At 41.6% G+C, this 17,396-nt stretch overlaps 1 protein-coding gene across 12 annotated transcripts in view; it reads right to left on the bottom strand.

Moving 5' to 3' along the window:
• Window positions 1-3,009: 3,009 nt before the first annotated feature.
• LOC102075878 (ubiquitin carboxyl-terminal hydrolase 26) overlaps window positions 3,010-17,396 on the bottom strand; it is a 33,555-nt gene continuing 19,168 nt past the window's right edge. The window contains exons 1-20 of one of the 12 annotated variants that reach the window (XM_019359771.2): window positions 12,016-12,078; window positions 8,661-8,789; window positions 8,221-8,396; window positions 8,042-8,135; window positions 7,302-7,393; window positions 6,886-6,941; window positions 6,478-6,577; window positions 6,285-6,368; window positions 6,116-6,171; window positions 5,824-5,961; window positions 5,644-5,703; window positions 5,412-5,543; window positions 5,196-5,319; window positions 4,956-5,107; window positions 4,751-4,850; window positions 4,534-4,610; window positions 4,250-4,358; window positions 4,094-4,151; window positions 3,760-3,917; window positions 3,010-3,673 (exon numbers count right to left, since the gene is read on the bottom strand). In XM_019359771.2, the coding sequence (XP_019215316.1) occupies window positions 3,668-3,673; window positions 3,760-3,917; window positions 4,094-4,151; window positions 4,250-4,358; window positions 4,534-4,610; window positions 4,751-4,850; window positions 4,956-5,107; window positions 5,196-5,319; window positions 5,412-5,543; window positions 5,644-5,703; window positions 5,824-5,961; window positions 6,116-6,171; window positions 6,285-6,368; window positions 6,478-6,577; window positions 6,886-6,941; window positions 7,302-7,393; window positions 8,042-8,135; window positions 8,221-8,396; window positions 8,661-8,685 (1,797 nt within the window). In that variant the 5' untranslated portion in view covers window positions 8,686-8,789; window positions 12,016-12,078 and the 3' untranslated portion in view covers window positions 3,010-3,667. Of the gene's footprint in view, window positions 3,674-3,759; window positions 3,918-4,093; window positions 4,152-4,249; window positions 4,359-4,533; window positions 4,611-4,750; window positions 4,851-4,955; window positions 5,108-5,195; window positions 5,320-5,411; window positions 5,544-5,643; window positions 5,704-5,823; window positions 5,962-6,115; window positions 6,172-6,284; window positions 6,369-6,477; window positions 6,578-6,885; window positions 6,942-7,301; window positions 7,394-8,041; window positions 8,136-8,220; window positions 8,397-8,476; window positions 8,553-8,660; window positions 8,792-9,250; window positions 9,639-10,242; window positions 10,378-12,015; window positions 12,079-17,396 lie in introns of those variants that run through there. The other 11 variants (XM_019359773.2, XM_025907775.1, XM_025907774.1 and 8 more) reach the window with 11 other exon arrangements.

Genomic DNA, 17,396 nt, shown 5'->3' with positions numbered 1-17,396 from the left:
TCTATGCTTCACTCTATTAAGATGTGATTATTTCCAAAGGTCCATCTGAGTGTGCAGGTGCCTTTCCGTGATTGGTGGATCCATGGAACGGACCATACAGATTGGCTAATGACCTGGAGACAACATATAAGATGACACCACCATGGACCTCAACTGGCAGGCTTTGTGTTACCCGTTTCTTTATACAGGAGCATGTAGGGGTGGACTGCCTTTTTATTTGATTGCCCTTTTCTCATGTTTTTGTTAGTTAGGGAGATAAGACATTGTCATTTGGTTTGATTCTTTTCATAAGTAAGTTTGGTACATCCTTTAGATAGGGTCCCTTTTGTTTGTTGTTTTTGGTTCCACCCTGAAGGTATAGTCCGCTCCTTTCCTTTGTTAGAATTCAATCACTGTAAATAAATCACCATCAAAATTGTACTGGTTGTGTGATGTGCTGCTTGGGGTCAGACAGGGGTGGATCACCCTTATATTATGGTCTGGCCACCCCTAGACAGGCCATAACACTAACTAAAATGAAAATGAAAACTAGACTTATAACTGGCTGGCTGGTGTCCTTACCGGTGACCTTGGGTCTGAACTGTGGGCTCCTCCTTCCAGGTGTTCGTACTGCCTGAGTGGGACCAAGATGTGCCGTCTTGCCTCTGTTGGGTTTTCTGCTCAGCATGCAAGTATCCACTTCTTGGCGTTCGCTGTTGGTTGCAGCCACTTGAGGTTTCTGGGCTCATTTGGGTTCTCAACACTGGGTGACTTTGATGGGAGTGAAAGCTTCCTCACAACATAAATCAACACACTACCTGCTTTTGTTTCAGATTTTTTCTTTATCCTTGACAACATGTTAGGTTACTGGGTTTCACTGTAATGCATTTTGTGCTCCAAAAGCTGTTATTTTGTGCAGCTGTGCTCCAAGAGCTGTTAGCATGACTGTTTTAATCATTAGATTGTGCCACACCAGCACCTGAAAGAAAAGCTTTGAGTTTGATTTTGTATTTTTGTTTTGCAGGCACTCGGGAGAATAAGTCATGATGTTTCTTGTGTTTGTCATGTTAGTATCTCAGTGCTTGTCAATCACCAGTCAACAGTGTCGCCACTGTGAACAACATCCTGCGACTGCTCGAGCCAAAACCTTCGAGAAGTCCCTGCAGCCGCTTCAAAACTCGTCACTGAGCTCGATCTCTCTTTTAACACGCTGGAGACAATAATGAAAGATGACCGTCTTTCATATGTTGCTTTGAGGGCTTTGTTCATGAATAACAACAGAATCAAAACCATCCATGAAGAGGCATTTCACCCGCTGATTAATTTGGAGAAACTGGACTTCCACAAACCAGTTGGAGACTTTGTCTCCTGGATGGTTTCAGAACCTGATTTCTCTCCACTATTTCAATCTTTTGGGAAACAAATATACAACACTGGGTCCGGGAAACCTTTTCCTGCCACTGAGGAGCTCGAAGACCCTCCATTTTTGAGGACCTTTCCTTCAGTCTGTCAGTGAAAGGGATTTTTTTGAACCTTGAAACTGCCGTGACCCTGGCCAAAGACCAGCTGGCCACCTGGCCAGGTCAGTCATGGATATTCACAAATACCCCGTAGTACCAGTGGAAATGAAATATCGGGGGAAAATGCAGAGTGTAACGGCTGCGGTTAGCTGACGGCCATCATACCCTTTAAATCTGAAAACTGGTCGGGATTTAGTAGCTCAATAGGGCAGTATGTAGGCCTGCACACACGACCAATAGGGACACGTGGCGTTTGGGCCGCGTTCAGATTGCCCGTTCCAGCAATTTGCTACACAGAAGATAATGGCACTATGCAATTCGCCCTTTGATCAAATGATGAGAGCTGATAGTCAAATAGTGCGCCCTGACATAGCACTGACATTTCCACATGTTGTAACCAATGACTGTAGAAAACAGTCACTGGTTGTAACGAGTAGGGACAGACCATGTTCAGTGTGTCGTGACACTTGCACAATGGAAGAACACACCCACTTGTTGGTGCCAGAAGAGCCACTGAGAAATGATGTTTTTAGCTGGCTCATTACAACTCGAAGGCTGGTCACCTGGAATGAGATAAGACTCTGGAGCCAATAATTGCCCGATTTTACTGGCCGGGAATCTGTTTTAGACTTAGAGCTTTTTATTGTCATTGTGCAGTTTCTTGCACAGTGAAATTGGGTAAGTGGAGAGCATAGAGCCGCTGCGTCTGTGCGCGCCGCCATCTTGCATTTTTTGCACGTTTGGATGTGCATCCAGTGGTGTCAGCTGGTGAACCAGTAGGGACAGACCAGCTGGCCATTCCAAAAGCGCCTTTATGCCCCTCACCATTAATGGAGGTCCCATTTGAGCGCATTGGCATGGACCTCATTTTATCGATGAGAAAAAGAAAGTCTTTAGTTCAGCTGTTGTTAACTGATCTTGACTTTGTTCATCAAACGTTGTAAACCTGCTTTCAGTGTGTCCTGTACATGAGTTCATTCAGTAAACCACAACACGGTGTGTTTTTTGAGCTGATGAAGTTCAGCCAAAACAGGAAACATGCAGCAGGAGACAGTAACTTGTTAAAATGTTATAAAAGGTACAATTAATGATTTTCACCCTATAGGGTTGTCAGTGATCCAAGGATAAATGTCTAATTTGGCCAAAATTTTATATACCATTTCTGGAGAGAGTGCAGTGGAAATGTTGTCACTTCTGGACTTTGCTACTTGCAGCTAAACATTTGCAGCTAAATAATTTATTTAACAGCAGAAGCTGCAACTGATCGAGGGAATATTTGTCTGAAAACTTCAACTGAAGTCGAAGGGTGCCAGTGCTCCAGCTTACCATCTTTACCTGAGTAAATCGGTTTGTTGAACAATCTAAACGGTTGATTCAGAAACTTCTGTGACATCAACTTAACTAAGACTCATTACAAATTTCACAAAACACAGCTGAATACTTTTATTATTTTTTTATTAGTTATTTTGATTTTAATAAACAAAAAAAAAAAGAAAGAAAAAAATTTCTCTTTATTTTATTTTATTTTATTTAGTGCTGTCAGTGTTAATCTCATTTAACGAGATTAACACTGACAGCACTGATTTTATTATTAATTTATTTGTTTAATTTTTGTTGTTCCCAGAGAGCAAGCCAAACACTGGTCCACAAAAGGACTGTCTCTAGTAGTGGTGCACTACTAGTAGAGTTTCTTTTAACCTCCTAGGACCTGGTGTCCACATATGTGGACATCACATTTTGGGTTGTCGAGACCAAAATACAACATTTTGCTCTACAAAGACCTGATATCCACTTAGGAGGACATTACACAGCCACTGTTCAATCGAAATTTAAAATGAATGTCCTCATATGTGGATCTCATGTTTTGAGAAGCATTCATCAGGTCCCAATCAACCCAAATGGCACAGAGAAATTAAAAATGCATGCCATGATAGAGTTCAGGTCTTAGGAGGTTAAAAATGTCTCTGCTAATGAGACCAGTGAATGTGGGGCGACGGTGGCAAGAAAAAACTCCCTCCTGGAGGAAGAAATCTTGGGAGGAACCAGGCTCTCTGGGAGGACCCTTCCTCCTAAGGCCAATACTTACCTGCAGTCTGCGATGGTAGGCTGGGACGACTGTTGTTCCTTCTCAGCATGATAATGACCTTAACTTCCTTCCATATCCTGCTTCAGAACTGACAATGAAGACAAAACTGGTTAACAAGGAAATAGCACATTTAAAAATTCTCTCACTTCAGGATGAGATGCTGTGTCTTCTTACGTTTCTCTTGTAAAACAGGATGTAGGCCGAGTTCTGCTGTTCTTCACAAGCTGCAGATCCAGTTGTGTGGAGCACCTGTGCGTCATTATAGGTGAGCCAATTATCTGATGTAGAGTATGGACTCTCCTCAGGATGGACAGAATTACAGATGTAGTGTCCTGAAATCACATTAAGACAAATGAATCAAACTTCTGGAAGTCGACTGATTCAAGCAAACAGTGATTTTGACTTAGTGCTTCTCAGAACATCGAAAGCTTTTGTGTGCGAGTCCTTCACTGAAAAGTAGCAAATTCTGTTAAATCATTTTCTGCTTGTAACAAGTCAGTTGTTTTACCTGATTCTGTGCCTCCATAATGACTGATGATGCTGACAAGACTGTAACAGCCACCACCCTGAGAAGGAACAAATCAAAGAGTGTTAGTTTCATAAAGTCTCACATCAGTGCGATAATTAAGCTGATTCTCTGAGATGTTCTGCAGTCTGTTTTTACCTGATTGGATGGCACCACCAAGTCCCTCTGCAGCCTGACGGGGTCATCCACCTTCTGAATCTCATAGGTTTGTGTAAAGCCAAACCTCTTAAGGTGCAAGATGAGAACTCTGGCAAAAAGAAAGAAAAACAAACAAGGTACAAAATAAGAAGAATGAGTGTCAAACACAAACAGGAGATGGGAGAAAATGACTGCTCAAGTATTGTCTCGAAAAACTCTGATGTTTGATGCGCCACAGTTTGGAAACCTGGTCAGTCGATCAATTCTGATGTGACCTTACTCACCTTGGCAGTGTATCAAAAGACGACTTCAGTTCTGAGGTCGTCCCTCCACAATCACAGCGAAATTCTATTTCTTGTTCCTGAACAACAGCACAGAGAAAACAGGCTTTATGGTAGAAAGAAATCACAACATATGCACACACACATACACACAAACACTAACAAAAAAGGTGTGTTAATATCGGTGCTACTACAACTCTACTGGAATTTGCAATCTTACCTTCAAGTATGTCTCTAGCATGTCCTCAACAGACCCCTCTGGAACCAGGTCAAGAGACAAGCTGGTGAATTCCTCTTGCTGTGATGATTGGTGACCGCAGCTACACATTTAAGGAGTAACATAGTTAAAGTAAAGATCAGGTAGGTGGAAACGAGGTATATGAAGATATTGCAATCAGCCCTGTGTTTCTGAAAGACAGGCTTACCCCTTGCATGTCCTCATGTTTTCCATTTTGAAAACGTGATGGTCTTCTACTGGGCAGGTATAACTTTGGCCCTGGAGAGCTGCGTTCCTCTTCAGGTGAGGGGAGAGCCTTTTGACCTCATTGAGGAACAATGTTAGGAATTCATGAGCATCCTGAAAGAAAAGCACAGAGGAGATTTAAAGCAGAACATCAAAATCAGAAAGTAAAGCAAAAAATGAAATGTCCAAATAGCTGACGCACTTTCTGTGCACTGCCTGTGTATTCAGGAGCTTGACTGCTGAATGCCTTCTTAAAAGATCTCAGGTGGTGATCTTTAAGGCCATAATCTGTTGAGTCATGACAGTCCCTGATGTCAGTGAGCCTTCTGTAGAAAGGAAAGGGTAAACAGACATTTCTGCTGTTAGATCTCTTTGTTCTTCAGGTTTTTGAAGAAAGTAGAAGGTTGACGTAGCGCACCTTAAGAGCTGAGCTTCTGGGACTGCGCTCCACAAAACCTCCTGACGGCTGATGTCTCTAATGAACTCTTCAATGTTGAGGAGGCTCTGCAGGCAGGAGTTCATGTAGCAGGTGTTTCCGATGTTTGGAAACCTGACACACACGCACAAAGTTTACAGTATCAGTATAAAATAATTCATTTTCTCCACTTTGACAAAGTGAGCTTTGGTCTTTGTGCACCACGTGTACTCACCCGAAGCAGTCTGTAGTCTCAGTTTGATTTTCTATTGTTTTTCCACCGCAGACTCCACTGCTCCAAAAAGGTAAAAACACAAGCAAACAATTCGGAAAGATGTCAAGACGCTGAGCAGTGTATGTGCATGTATGCATGAGCTTTGAAGTTTAAACATTTTGGAGCACGTTTTTCTCTTACCTGTTAAACACATGCTCCCATCCACTCTCTTGGTCCAGAAGCTCCATAATCAAAGTGTCCCAACTCAGGTCTGCTGGGATCTTTTCAGTGGTGTTTTTTACCTGATGGGAGCTTTCACCACATTCCTTACCTGTGCTGCTGGATGTAGAAAGAAGAAAAGAGTCAGGGATGCATCGCAACACAACAAGACACCAAACAAACATTCTCTCTCTGGAGAACAGCATTCGACTATCTAATGCTTATTTATATAAAGAATTTTGCTTTAAAGTGAGAAGATTAAAGTTTCCCTCACCTGTCACTGATTTTATCAGGTTCCCCTGTCGTTTCAGGAGCAGCCTGCCTTTTTCTCTGTAGAAAGAAACCAAAGTACAGGACATAGCTGTGTGCTTCATTGCTCTTAATTGCTCTCATTTAACTGTGAGTAAATGCTTGATGACAGTGACTCTTTCCATAAAACATACCTTCCAGAATTTAAAAAGAGACCAGCGAGACTTTTTTTGTGTCTTTACAGTGGTGGTCTCTGCCTCTGAATCGCTGTCAGTTTGCTGCAGACGACAAACAAACATAATGTCATTAAAAAAGTAAAGTCACTTAAAACTAACAAGTACATTTTAAAGAGAATGTGCATTTCATATGTTTTGTGTAAAAGCAAACCGAGGAACAGCAGAAGAAGCGTCTCCATTTTCTCTTCTTCTTCTTCTTTTTAACATTTTCAGGGTTAGTTGGTGTGGCAGCAACAGAAGCATCCGGGATGCTGATGAGGACAAAAGTGTAAATGTTATTTTTCAAAGTGGAAATTTTTAACAAGGAGTACATGCTGGAGACTGCAAATAAAAATGAATAAATGTAATGGAACAAAATCATGTATTTTATACATTTACACATTTTCAAACACTAATCTCTGAATCAATATAAATAATAGACAAGACTAGAAGTAGTAAAACAAATATGTAAATGCACAAGGCAGAAGAAAAATACCAACAAAAGGGAAATAAAACAGCTCCAACTAAACCACTGCTATAAATATCTCCAGCAGCATTAAAGAGTCGCGCATTTCTTTACCTCTGTTGAGACGTAGAAGGAATTTCCTTCTCTGCCACGTTTTGTTTGTTTGATTTCTGTTTAGAAACAAGAAAACCAACATCAGTAATGGCATAAAACAAACATACCAAGGGAGTCTCTCCATGAAAAGTGACCAGTTAGAAAATTTGGTATTATTTTATATTATTTATCAATTTAGTGAGCTGTCAGCTCATGAAGCACATATATAGGAATATGTTTAAATAAAATAAAAACAATTTATTCGTACCTTAATTTGAGTTTTAAAGATTATGGTATGAAAATACAAAGTCCTTCATTTGGTTCAAAATTCAGTTTTTACAGAAATCATCCATGAAGCTTCATTAAAAGTTTCAAAAATGCTTATTTACCATAAGAAAATATTCAGAGAAATGTGCTGCAAGTCTCTTCAAACTTACCTTTCTGTGAAAAAGAAGTTTAAACATCTTTGGACTTAATGTGATCGCAGTGAAAATCTTCTCAGCTTTGCAAATGTTCAACTGAAAACAAGCTGTCAAAGGTTGTGTATTTCTAAACTTTCAGCATAGAATGTTCATACCCTGAACACCAAGCATCATCATTATGATGTATGGGGCTAATTTGCATATTTTGGAATGGAATGCTCATTTGAACTGTATGGTACTCGTCTCCAAGCAACCCCTAAAAAATACACATACCTCTACAGATGGCCCCCAGTGCAACCCTTCAGGTTCCTAGTAAATGCACCTATGGTACAAATTTGAACAAGACTTCCTTCCTGTCACTGAGTTGTAGCATTCGCAAGATTTTCAGAAAACTTGACCTTTGAACTTGAGGTCAAGGTCACTGATATTCAAACTGACCCCAGAACTTTAGTAGATGCACCAATGGTATCAATTCAAAATCCTACGCCCCTCGTTCTCGAGTTATTGTCTTGACCAAGCTGAGTATACAATTATGAAACAATCGTTTTCCATTTTATTTCACTATCTGTAACTAAGACAAATAAACAGTATTCGGGACACAAGTTACTATTAAAGTGGTTAGTGAGACTCCACATCTGATAACAGTATAACACACTGCTTAGTTATGTAAAATTGTCATCAATAAATGTGCTCAAAACAGAAGCTACACTGGCTTTAAAAGTTTTTGTTAACTCTGACTACCTGTCTGCTCTTACCTGTTTCTTTTGCTCTCTCTGCTGTCTTCATCCTCCATCCAACTCTACAGCTGTTGTTAGGGATGATACGATGAAACTGAAGGGTGTCTGGGCACCGAAAAAAAAAGAAGAGAGATTGGATTAGGCTGCAGTTGGCGTGCCATTCTCTCACTACAGGATGAGACGCTGTGTCTTCTTACGTTTCTCTTGTAAAACAGGATGTAGGCCGAGTGCTGCTGTTCTTCACAAGCTGCAGATCCAGTTGTGTGGAGCACCTGTGTCATTATAGGTGAGCCAAGGATCTGTTGTAGAGTGTGGACTCTCCTCAGGATGGACAGAATTACAGATGCAGCAGCTGTTTCCGGTGTATGGAAACCTGACACACAAACACAAAGTTTACAGTATCAGTGTAAAATAATTCATTTTCTCCAGGTTGAGAACGTCCTTGTGCACCACCTGTACTCGCCTGAAGCAGTCTGTAGACTGAATTTTATTTTCCATTATTTTTCCACCGCCCAAATGTTTCACTACACTATTGCAAAAAGGTAAAAACAAACACACAATTAGACGCTGAGCACTGGATGTGCATGTATGCATGACATTTTAAGTTTAAACATTTTGGGGGACGTTTTTCTCTTACCTGTTAAACACATGCTCCCATTCATTCTCTTGGTCCAGAAGCTCCATAATCCAAGTGTCCCAACTCAGGTCTGATGGCATTTTTTCAGTGGTGTTTTTAACCTCTCGGGAACTTTCACTACATTCCTTACTTGATGCAGAAAGAAGAAAAGAGTCAGGGATGCATAGCAAGCACGACAAGACACCAGCAGTCCAGACCTTTCACCAACTGAAGACATTTGCAGCACCATAAAAAAAATGACAGAGAAGACCTGGGACTATGTGAAAGGGTGAAGTGCTGCAGTAAAGTTGCAATGGTCCTATCTTTTATACAGTCTATGCTTCACTCTATTAAGATGTGATTATTTCCAAAGGTCCATTTAGTTTTAGTTAGCTGAAGCTAAACCAGAAGTTAAAACGAGATGGTGAAAAACATTTTTAGTTAATGTTGCGACTGTTGTCGTAATGTTGTCTCATATGTAAATCTGAGTGTGCAGGTGCCTTTCCGTGATTGGTGGATCCATGGGACGGACCATACAGATTGGCTAATGACCTAGAGACAACATATAAGATGACATCACCATGGACCTCAACCGGAAGGCTTTGTGTTACCTGTTTCTTTATACAGGAGCATGTAGGGGTGGACTGCCTTTTTATTTGATTGCCCTTTTCTCATGTTTTTGTTAGTTAGGGAGATAAGACATTGTCATTTGGTTGATTCGTTACATAAGTAAGTTTGGTACATCCTAGGGCTGTTTTCTACAGTCATTGGTTTTGATGGTCACTGTAGTGGCTATATTAATTTCTTAAAGTTCTCTCTTTCTCTTATATTTAATATAACCACACTACGGACGGACAAGCGCCTGTTTTTATACATCGTCGTTAGCAACAACGACGGTAAAACTATTGCGTGTCCACTTGTGTATTTTCCACATAAACCTTTCACAATAAAGCTCAAGATCCTGTTGAGAATTTGCAAAATAAACTGAAGGATGCGGAGTGTTTGCGGATGAGAAGCAAAAAAGAGCCGTCAGTTGCTAAAAAATAAACCTTAGACTCAAACATTAGAACAGACTTTTCCCCGCAGCACGCCGTGTAATAAATACTCACAAAGAAAACGGCGGCCGTTACAACATGTGTCTAAAAATGTATAGTTTCATGCATCAGTTAAAACACTCGACTCCAAGTACACGACGACCAGCTGGAAACACTTCACGCAAGTCGAGCTGCCCGAGATTCACAGAATTTACAGAAAATGTTAAATTTTTGTGATTTATATCGTTATCGGGACGATAGATGTTTTATATCGGGATATGAGATTTTGGTCATATCGCACAGCCCTAATACATCCTTTGAATAGGGTCCCTTTTGTTTGTTGCTTTGGGGTCCACCCCGAAGCTATAGCTCGCTCCTTTCCTTTGTTAGAATTCGATCACTGTAAATAAATCACTATCAAAATTGTACTGGTTGTGTGATGTGCTGCTTGGGGTCAGACAGAGGTGGATCACCCTTATATTATGGTCTGGCCACCCCTAGACAGGCCATAACACTAACTAAAATGAAAATGAAAACTAGACTTATAACTGGCTGGCTGGTGTCCTTACCGGTGACCTTGGGTCTGAACTGTGGGCTCCTCCTTCCAGGTGTTCGTACTGCCTGAGTGGGACCAAGATGTGCCGTCTTGCCTTTTTTGGGGTTTCTGCATGTTTCTGGCTCAGCATGCAAGTATCCACTTCTTGGCGTTCGCTGCTGGTTGCAGCCACTTGAGGTTTCTGGGCTCATTTGGGTTCTCAACACTGGGTGACTTTGATGGGAGTGAAAGCTTCCTCACAACATAAATCAACACACTACCTGCTTTTGTTTCAGATTTTTTCTTTCTCCTTGACAACATGTTAGGTTACTGGGTTTCACTGTAATGCATTTTGTGCTCCAAAAGCTGTTATTTTGTGCAGCTGTGCTCCAAGAGCTGTTAGCATGACTGTTTTTATCATTAGATTGTGCCACACCAGCACCTGAGAGAAAAGCTTTGAGTTTGATTTTGTGTTTTGCAGGCACTCAGGAGAATAAGTCATGATGTTTCTTGTGCTTGTCAATCACCAGTCAACAGTGTCACCACTGTGAACAACATCCTGCGACTGTTCGAGCCAAAATCTTCGAGAAGTCCCTGCAGCCGCTTCAAAACTCATCACTGAGCTCGATCTCTCTTTTAACACGCTGGAGACAATAATGAAAGATGACTTTCTTTCATATGTTGCTTTGAGGGCTTTGTTCGTGAATAACAACAGAATCAAAACCATCCATGAAGAGGCATTTCACCCGCTGATTGATTGAGAAACTGGACTTCCACAAACCAGTTGGAGACTTTGTCTCCTGGATGGTTTCAGAACCTGATTTCTCTCCACTATTTCAGTCTTATGGGAAACAAATATACAACACTGGGTCCGGGAAACCTTTTCCTGCCACTGAGGAGCTTGAAGACCCTCCATTTATGAGGACCTTTCCTTCAGTCTGTCAGTGAAAGGGATTTTTTTGAACCTTGAAACTGCCCTGACCCTGGGCAAAGACCAGCTGGCCACCTGGTTGGGTCAGTCATGGATATTCACAAATCCATAGTACCAGTGGAAATGAAATATCGGGGGAAAATGCAGAGAGTAACGGCTGCGGTTAGCTGACAGTTGGGCTTCATTTCTTTACTGAACAGTCATTTTAAGATTAGCTATTTGTTATTTACTAGCTAATCTTGGTCATGAGACTGAAGTCTATGGAGGACCACAAGAGCCACGCGCATCGAAATAAAGATTTCTGTGCTTAAATAATGAATTATAGAATAAATTCTGCATTAGTAAATTCATTTTTACATTCAAAGCTAAGATTCAGCGCACTGTGTTAGAGGCTGGGATTTGATGAATTCATCATATATACAACCTTTGATCATCATTTATGTCCAGTTGAGAATGAATCTGTGCACTCACATATTAAATGAACTGAAATCAGTAGTGTGATCTCCAGTCTTGATATAAGGAATGAGAGAACTGACAGCTGTTATTTTAATCAGCCTGTCTCAGTTGTTTTAACTCCAAGTACCATAAAGTAATGTGGTAACATCTGGACTGACGAGTTTACTGTCAGCATTTTAATCGGTAGTTTAAAGGCTGTAGGTTGCAGCCATTGCTCTAACACTGTATAAATGTAACAGGCCTCAGTGCCGGTTCTAATAGTCTGAGCTGCTTCCAGCTTTATTTGTGAAGAGCACAGCAGCTTACAAAACACGTAGCTAGCTCGTACAGCTGCGACGTAAAACTTTCATAAGCTAAGATGACCTTAAAATAACGGGGCTACGTGCGGTGATGCTAGCGTTAGCCATGTTAGCACATTACCTTCAACAGGTGGTTAGACTGCGAAAACAGGCACTCAGTCAGAGGTTGGCTCTCCGTTTCGCTGCAGGGTCCCTTCATTCTTCACATATCTGTGTCAAGCCGAGTGTAAATCCCGAGGCTGAACGGCCTTTGTACAAGCACACATGCTTCATAGCAGGGCGAAGCTATGAGCTAGAAAAATCCAAGCAGACAGCCTGTGTCTGTCCAACCAATCAGAGAGCTCCGCACGATTTTTAAAATGAAGTTGTTAATTCAATAGCCAATCCAGCAACCAATCCAGAAGTTAATCCCTGAGCGAACAGGAAAGGGAAATGGATTTTGAAATGCAATTTATTAAAGTGCAATTGGAAAAAGGTTTTTGAAATGCAGTTTATTAAAGTGCAATTGGAAAAAGCTTTTTGAAATGCAGTTTATTAAAGTGCAATTGGAAAAAGGATTTTGAAATGCAGTTTATTAAAGTGCAATTGGAAAAAAGCTTTTTGAAATGCAGTTTATTAAGTGCATTGGAAAAATTTTCTGATGCAGTTTATTAAAGTGCAATTGGAAAAAGGATTTTGAAATGCAGTTTATTAAAGTGCAATTGGAAAAAGCTTTTTGAAATGCAGTTTATTAAAGTGCAATTGGAAAAAAGCTTTTTGAAATGCAGTTTATTAAAGTGCAATTGGAAAAAAGCTTTTTGAAATGCAGTTTATTAAAGTGCAATTGGAAAAAAGCTTTTTGAAATGCAGTTTATTAAAGTGCAATTGGAAAAAGGATTTTGAAATGCAGTTTATTAAACTGGAATTCAAAAATTAATTTACAAATGCAGAATTTATTCTACAATTCATTATTTAAGCACAGAAATCTTTATTTTGATGCGCGTGGCTCTTGTGGTCCTCCATAGCAGTCATCTTACTTTGGTAATGTAAATATAATATGGCCAATATTATATTTATTGTCAGATTATAATGATATATATATATATATATATATATATACATATATATATATATGGAGAGAGAGAGAGAGAGTGAGATGACAGGATATAACAGCAGTGAGCTTGAACTCTGTGTCAAAGATTCGAGTTGCAGTTATTTATATTTCCTATCCCCTTAAATCTTCACTCAAAGACAAGTATCTTTGATATATATATATATAGATGTATTATACATAAGAGACAAATATTGTTCCTTTAATATGTTGGCATTACTAAATTTGGCTCAATGCTTACATATATGTGTAAAAAGCAAATGTACGAGCTGTGATAACTGTTTCTGATAGAATGAAGAGTAGACTGATATATGAAATATTCCTTTATTGGGTGAGAAAATCAGACCATGTCATAACTGCTTTAAGTCATACAGAATAGATATCAGAGCCTTAAACAGGCTGACTTCTGCTAAATGGGTCAAACTGGGCAGAAAGTATACAAACACATAACATCCTTATAGAATATGATGTAACACTAAAGATCAACTTACCTCAGAATATATAAAGCATATAAACAATTACAGCAATATGATGCAACAAACACAGCAGTGCTACTAATCCAAAATACTCAGAGCTTCATAGAACTGAAACAAACATTTATTTTTAGCTCCATTCTGCTGCTGATACATACTTTAGGTTTCTGAATATTAAACTTGTTTCTGCCTTTCAGTGTGTAATCAGTGATTTGAAGATTAAGGCTAAATGTTGTCACTTTGGGGACCTCACTGACGAGCTGCTCAGTGATCGTATCGTCTGTGGTGTCATTAGCGACACGTTGAGAAAGGCTCTGCTAAGAGACAGCAAGCTGATACTTGCTAAAGCTATTTCAGTGTGTCGAATACAAGAAATGACTGAAAAAAACAGCAAGACACTAGCAACACAAGCTACCAGTGTCGACGCAGTAAAGCCCATTCTGAACAGCAAGCACAAGCCTAAGCCCCTTTCATTCCCACAGACTGTCACCAATTGCTCCAATTGTGGAGGTAGCCATGCAGCCAAGTGAGACAAGTGTCCAGCATTCGGACAACAGTGTCACAACTGTAAAAAACTGAATCACTACAAAAGTTGCTGCAAGTCTAAACCACGCAGCCATCACAGAGCCCACCCTAACAGACAGACTGCAAGGCGGCTTGTGAACGAATTAACAGTGAGTGAGCCACCACTTCAAGATGAAACGTTTTACGTGGATGGTGTAGAGCTTGACAGCCAGATTGATTGTATCTATGCTAAAGCTGATAAGAAAGATGAGGGATTTGTCACAATACACATAAATAGCGAGCCCACTGAAATGAAAGTAGATACAGGAGCGAAATGCAATGTCATGTCACTCAAGACTTTCGAAACAGTGAATGGCGGAAGACAGACTGTCAAACAAGAGAATGCTGTGAGCCTTGTTGCCTATGGAGGCACGAGAATTCAGACCAGTGGAACTGTTACACTCCCTTGTTGCTTAAAGAAGCAGTGTCACGCGTTGCCTTTCTTTTTGGTGGATAGAGAAGTGCTACCACTGCTAGGATTTCGAGCATGCATGGAAATGGGCATTGTGAAAATGAGCCCTGAGGTACACCAGATCAGCACAGAAAGCAGCACAGATTTCAGCTCCCACATATTCACACAATACCATGACCTGTTCAGTGACGAACTGGGGGAACTTCCAGTCACATACTCAATGATGCTAGATCCTGATGTACAGCCTGTGGTCCGTCCAGCTCACCGCATCCCCGTCGCGATGCAAGAAAGAGTTAAAGCTGAACTTGAACGCATGCAACGCATTGGCGTTGTAACACCAGTCACCGAGCCTACTGACTGGGTGTCCTCAATGGTGGCAGCACACAAGAAAGACAAGCATGAGATCAGACTGTGCATAAATCCAAAAGACCTCAACACAGCACTGAAAAGACTTCATCACCCAATGCGCAGCGTTGAGGAAGTGGCAGCACAGATGTCAGGAGCGACAGTGTTCTGACACGTGCTCGAGAGATCAAACTCAGGCTAAACCCTGACAAGTGCAAATTTCGCTTAGATCAAGTGTCATATGTGGGCCACATCCTCACAAAGGACGGTCTGAAAGCAGACCCCTCCAAAACCACAGCAATAGGAGCAATGCCAGTGCCCACGGATGTCACGTCGCTACAGCGCTTCCTCGGTATGGTAAATTACCTTGGGAAATACATACCGAACCTTAGTGAGATCGCCGCACCTCTCAGAAAACTAACCCACAAGAAGACTGCGTGGTGCTGGTTCCCGCAGCACCAGGAGGCCTTCGACCACCTCAAATCATGCCTCTCCAGCCTGCCAGTATTGGCGTATTACAACATCAAGGAGCCAGTCACACTGACGTGTGATGCATCATGCTATGGACTAGGTGCCGCATGTTTGCAAAATGGCAGACCGGTGGCTTTCGCTTCGCGTGCTCTCACTGACACAGAGACGCGATATGCTCAGATAGAGAAGGAGCTCCTCGCCGTGGTGTTTGCCTGCACGAAGTTCAAAGATTATGTCTATGGCAAAGCAACAATCATTGAAACCGACCACCAGCCCCTGGTGACCATAATGAAAAAGCCCATCCATGCCGCCCCTGCCCGGCTCCAGAGGATGTTACTGCGACTACAGAGTTACAACATCAGTCTGGTGTACAAAAAGGGGAAATACATGTATCTAGCCGACGCCCTTTCAAGAGCCCCGCTCGCCCCGCTGTCACACTGCCCGGTTAAACACACTGATTATGAAGTGATGACAGTGAGCTACATCTCCACTGCTCACCTGGAGGAGCTAAGACAGCACACAGCACAAGATGATGTGCTACAAGCGCTCAGCACAGTCATCCAGCGAGGATGGCCCAGCAGAGAGAGCCAAGTACAGCCTGCTCTGGCTCCGTTTTTTCCATATAGAGATGAGCTCAGCATGGAGGATGGGATCATCATGAAAAGCCACAAAACTGTCATTCCCCAGTCCCTGCACAAAGAGTACATTAACATCGTACACAAAGGTCATCCAGGTACCGAAGCAACCAAGCGCAGAGCGAGAAGTGTCATCTTTTGGCCAGCAATGTCAAAAGACATCACAGAAGAGCTGCTCTCTTGCACTGTGTGTAACAGCACTAAGGTTACAAGCAAGTCTGGCGCTGAACAGAAATTGTCGCGCTATGCTCCTTTGTTTATTGTGCATAAATAGTGAATTGTCCTGACAGAATATTGCGTTTCGCTTCTGTTATTACCACTGTACATTGACAAAAACATATACTTTTATTCACAGGATAAAACAGTTTTTTTGTATCACTAATTGTCCAGTGCGATTACAGCATACAATATTATTGTCACAGCTGCATTTCTGTAATGCGTACCAGAAATGATTTCCACTACTAATTAATTACCTTTGAGCTCAAAGGTCCTATTAATAAACGGTTAACGAATGTGTATTTATGAAGACGATTTGTGAGACTGGTAAACTTACAATACGTACGATGGTCTTTCGTTCTACACGGTGCATTTCAAGGTCCTGTACCCATCCGTCGATAAACTGTACCTGGGCTTGTTGCAGTGACCTGAAGTTACTAAAACTTCATGAGTGTATGCACTCACTCCAAGAACCGTATAATTATAAATATGAGCGTGGTGAAAGTTGGGCAGCACGCTAACGGCTTTTGTCCACTCTGTGTGCTCGTAAGGGTCTAACCCAGGCGTGTCAAACTCATTTTAGTTCAGGGGCCACATGGAGAAAAGTCTATTCTCAAGTGGGCCGGACTGGTAAAATCATTGTATATATAACTTAAAAACAACAACTTCAGATTGTTTTCTTTGTTTTAATGGGTGGCGCCCCCCGTGTGCGGCAGCCTGTTACAGCAGCTCTGCTCATTCTGAGTTTCTTTCTTTCTTATCTTTTTCTTCTCGTAATTTTTTTTTAACCGACCACAGTATGTGAGGACTCAGGGCTGTGTGTCGGACAGGGTTGTCTGCAGTATGGGGGCCCCACAGGGAACGGTTCTGGCTCTGTTCCTCTTCACCATCTACACTGCAGACTTCTCCCACAACTCCACCCAGTGCTTCCTGCAGAAGTTCTCTGATGACTCTGCAATAGTCGGCCTCATCACTGATGGGGACGACAAGGAGTACAGAGGACTGACTCAGGACTTTGTGGACTGGTGCCAGCTGAACTACCTCCAGATCAACGCCAGTAAAACCAAGGAGCTGGTGGTAGACTTCCGCAGGCACAAACATCCTCCACTGCAACCACTGAACATCCAAGGTATGGACATTGAGGCTGTGGACAGCTACAGGTACCTTGGTGTTCATCTGAACAGCAAACTGGACTGGACTCATAATTCAGACGCCCTCTACAGGAAAGGGCAGAGCAGGCTGTACCTGCTGCGGAGACGCAGGACATTTGGAGTGGAGGGCCCACTCCTGAAGACC

This window comes from Oreochromis niloticus, linkage group LG6 (assembly GCF_001858045.2).
Source record: "Oreochromis niloticus isolate F11D_XX linkage group LG6, O_niloticus_UMD_NMBU, whole genome shotgun sequence".
NCBI lineage: Eukaryota > Metazoa > Chordata > Actinopteri > Cichliformes > Cichlidae > Oreochromis > Oreochromis niloticus.
This window is presented reverse-complemented; position numbering and strand designations above follow the sequence as displayed.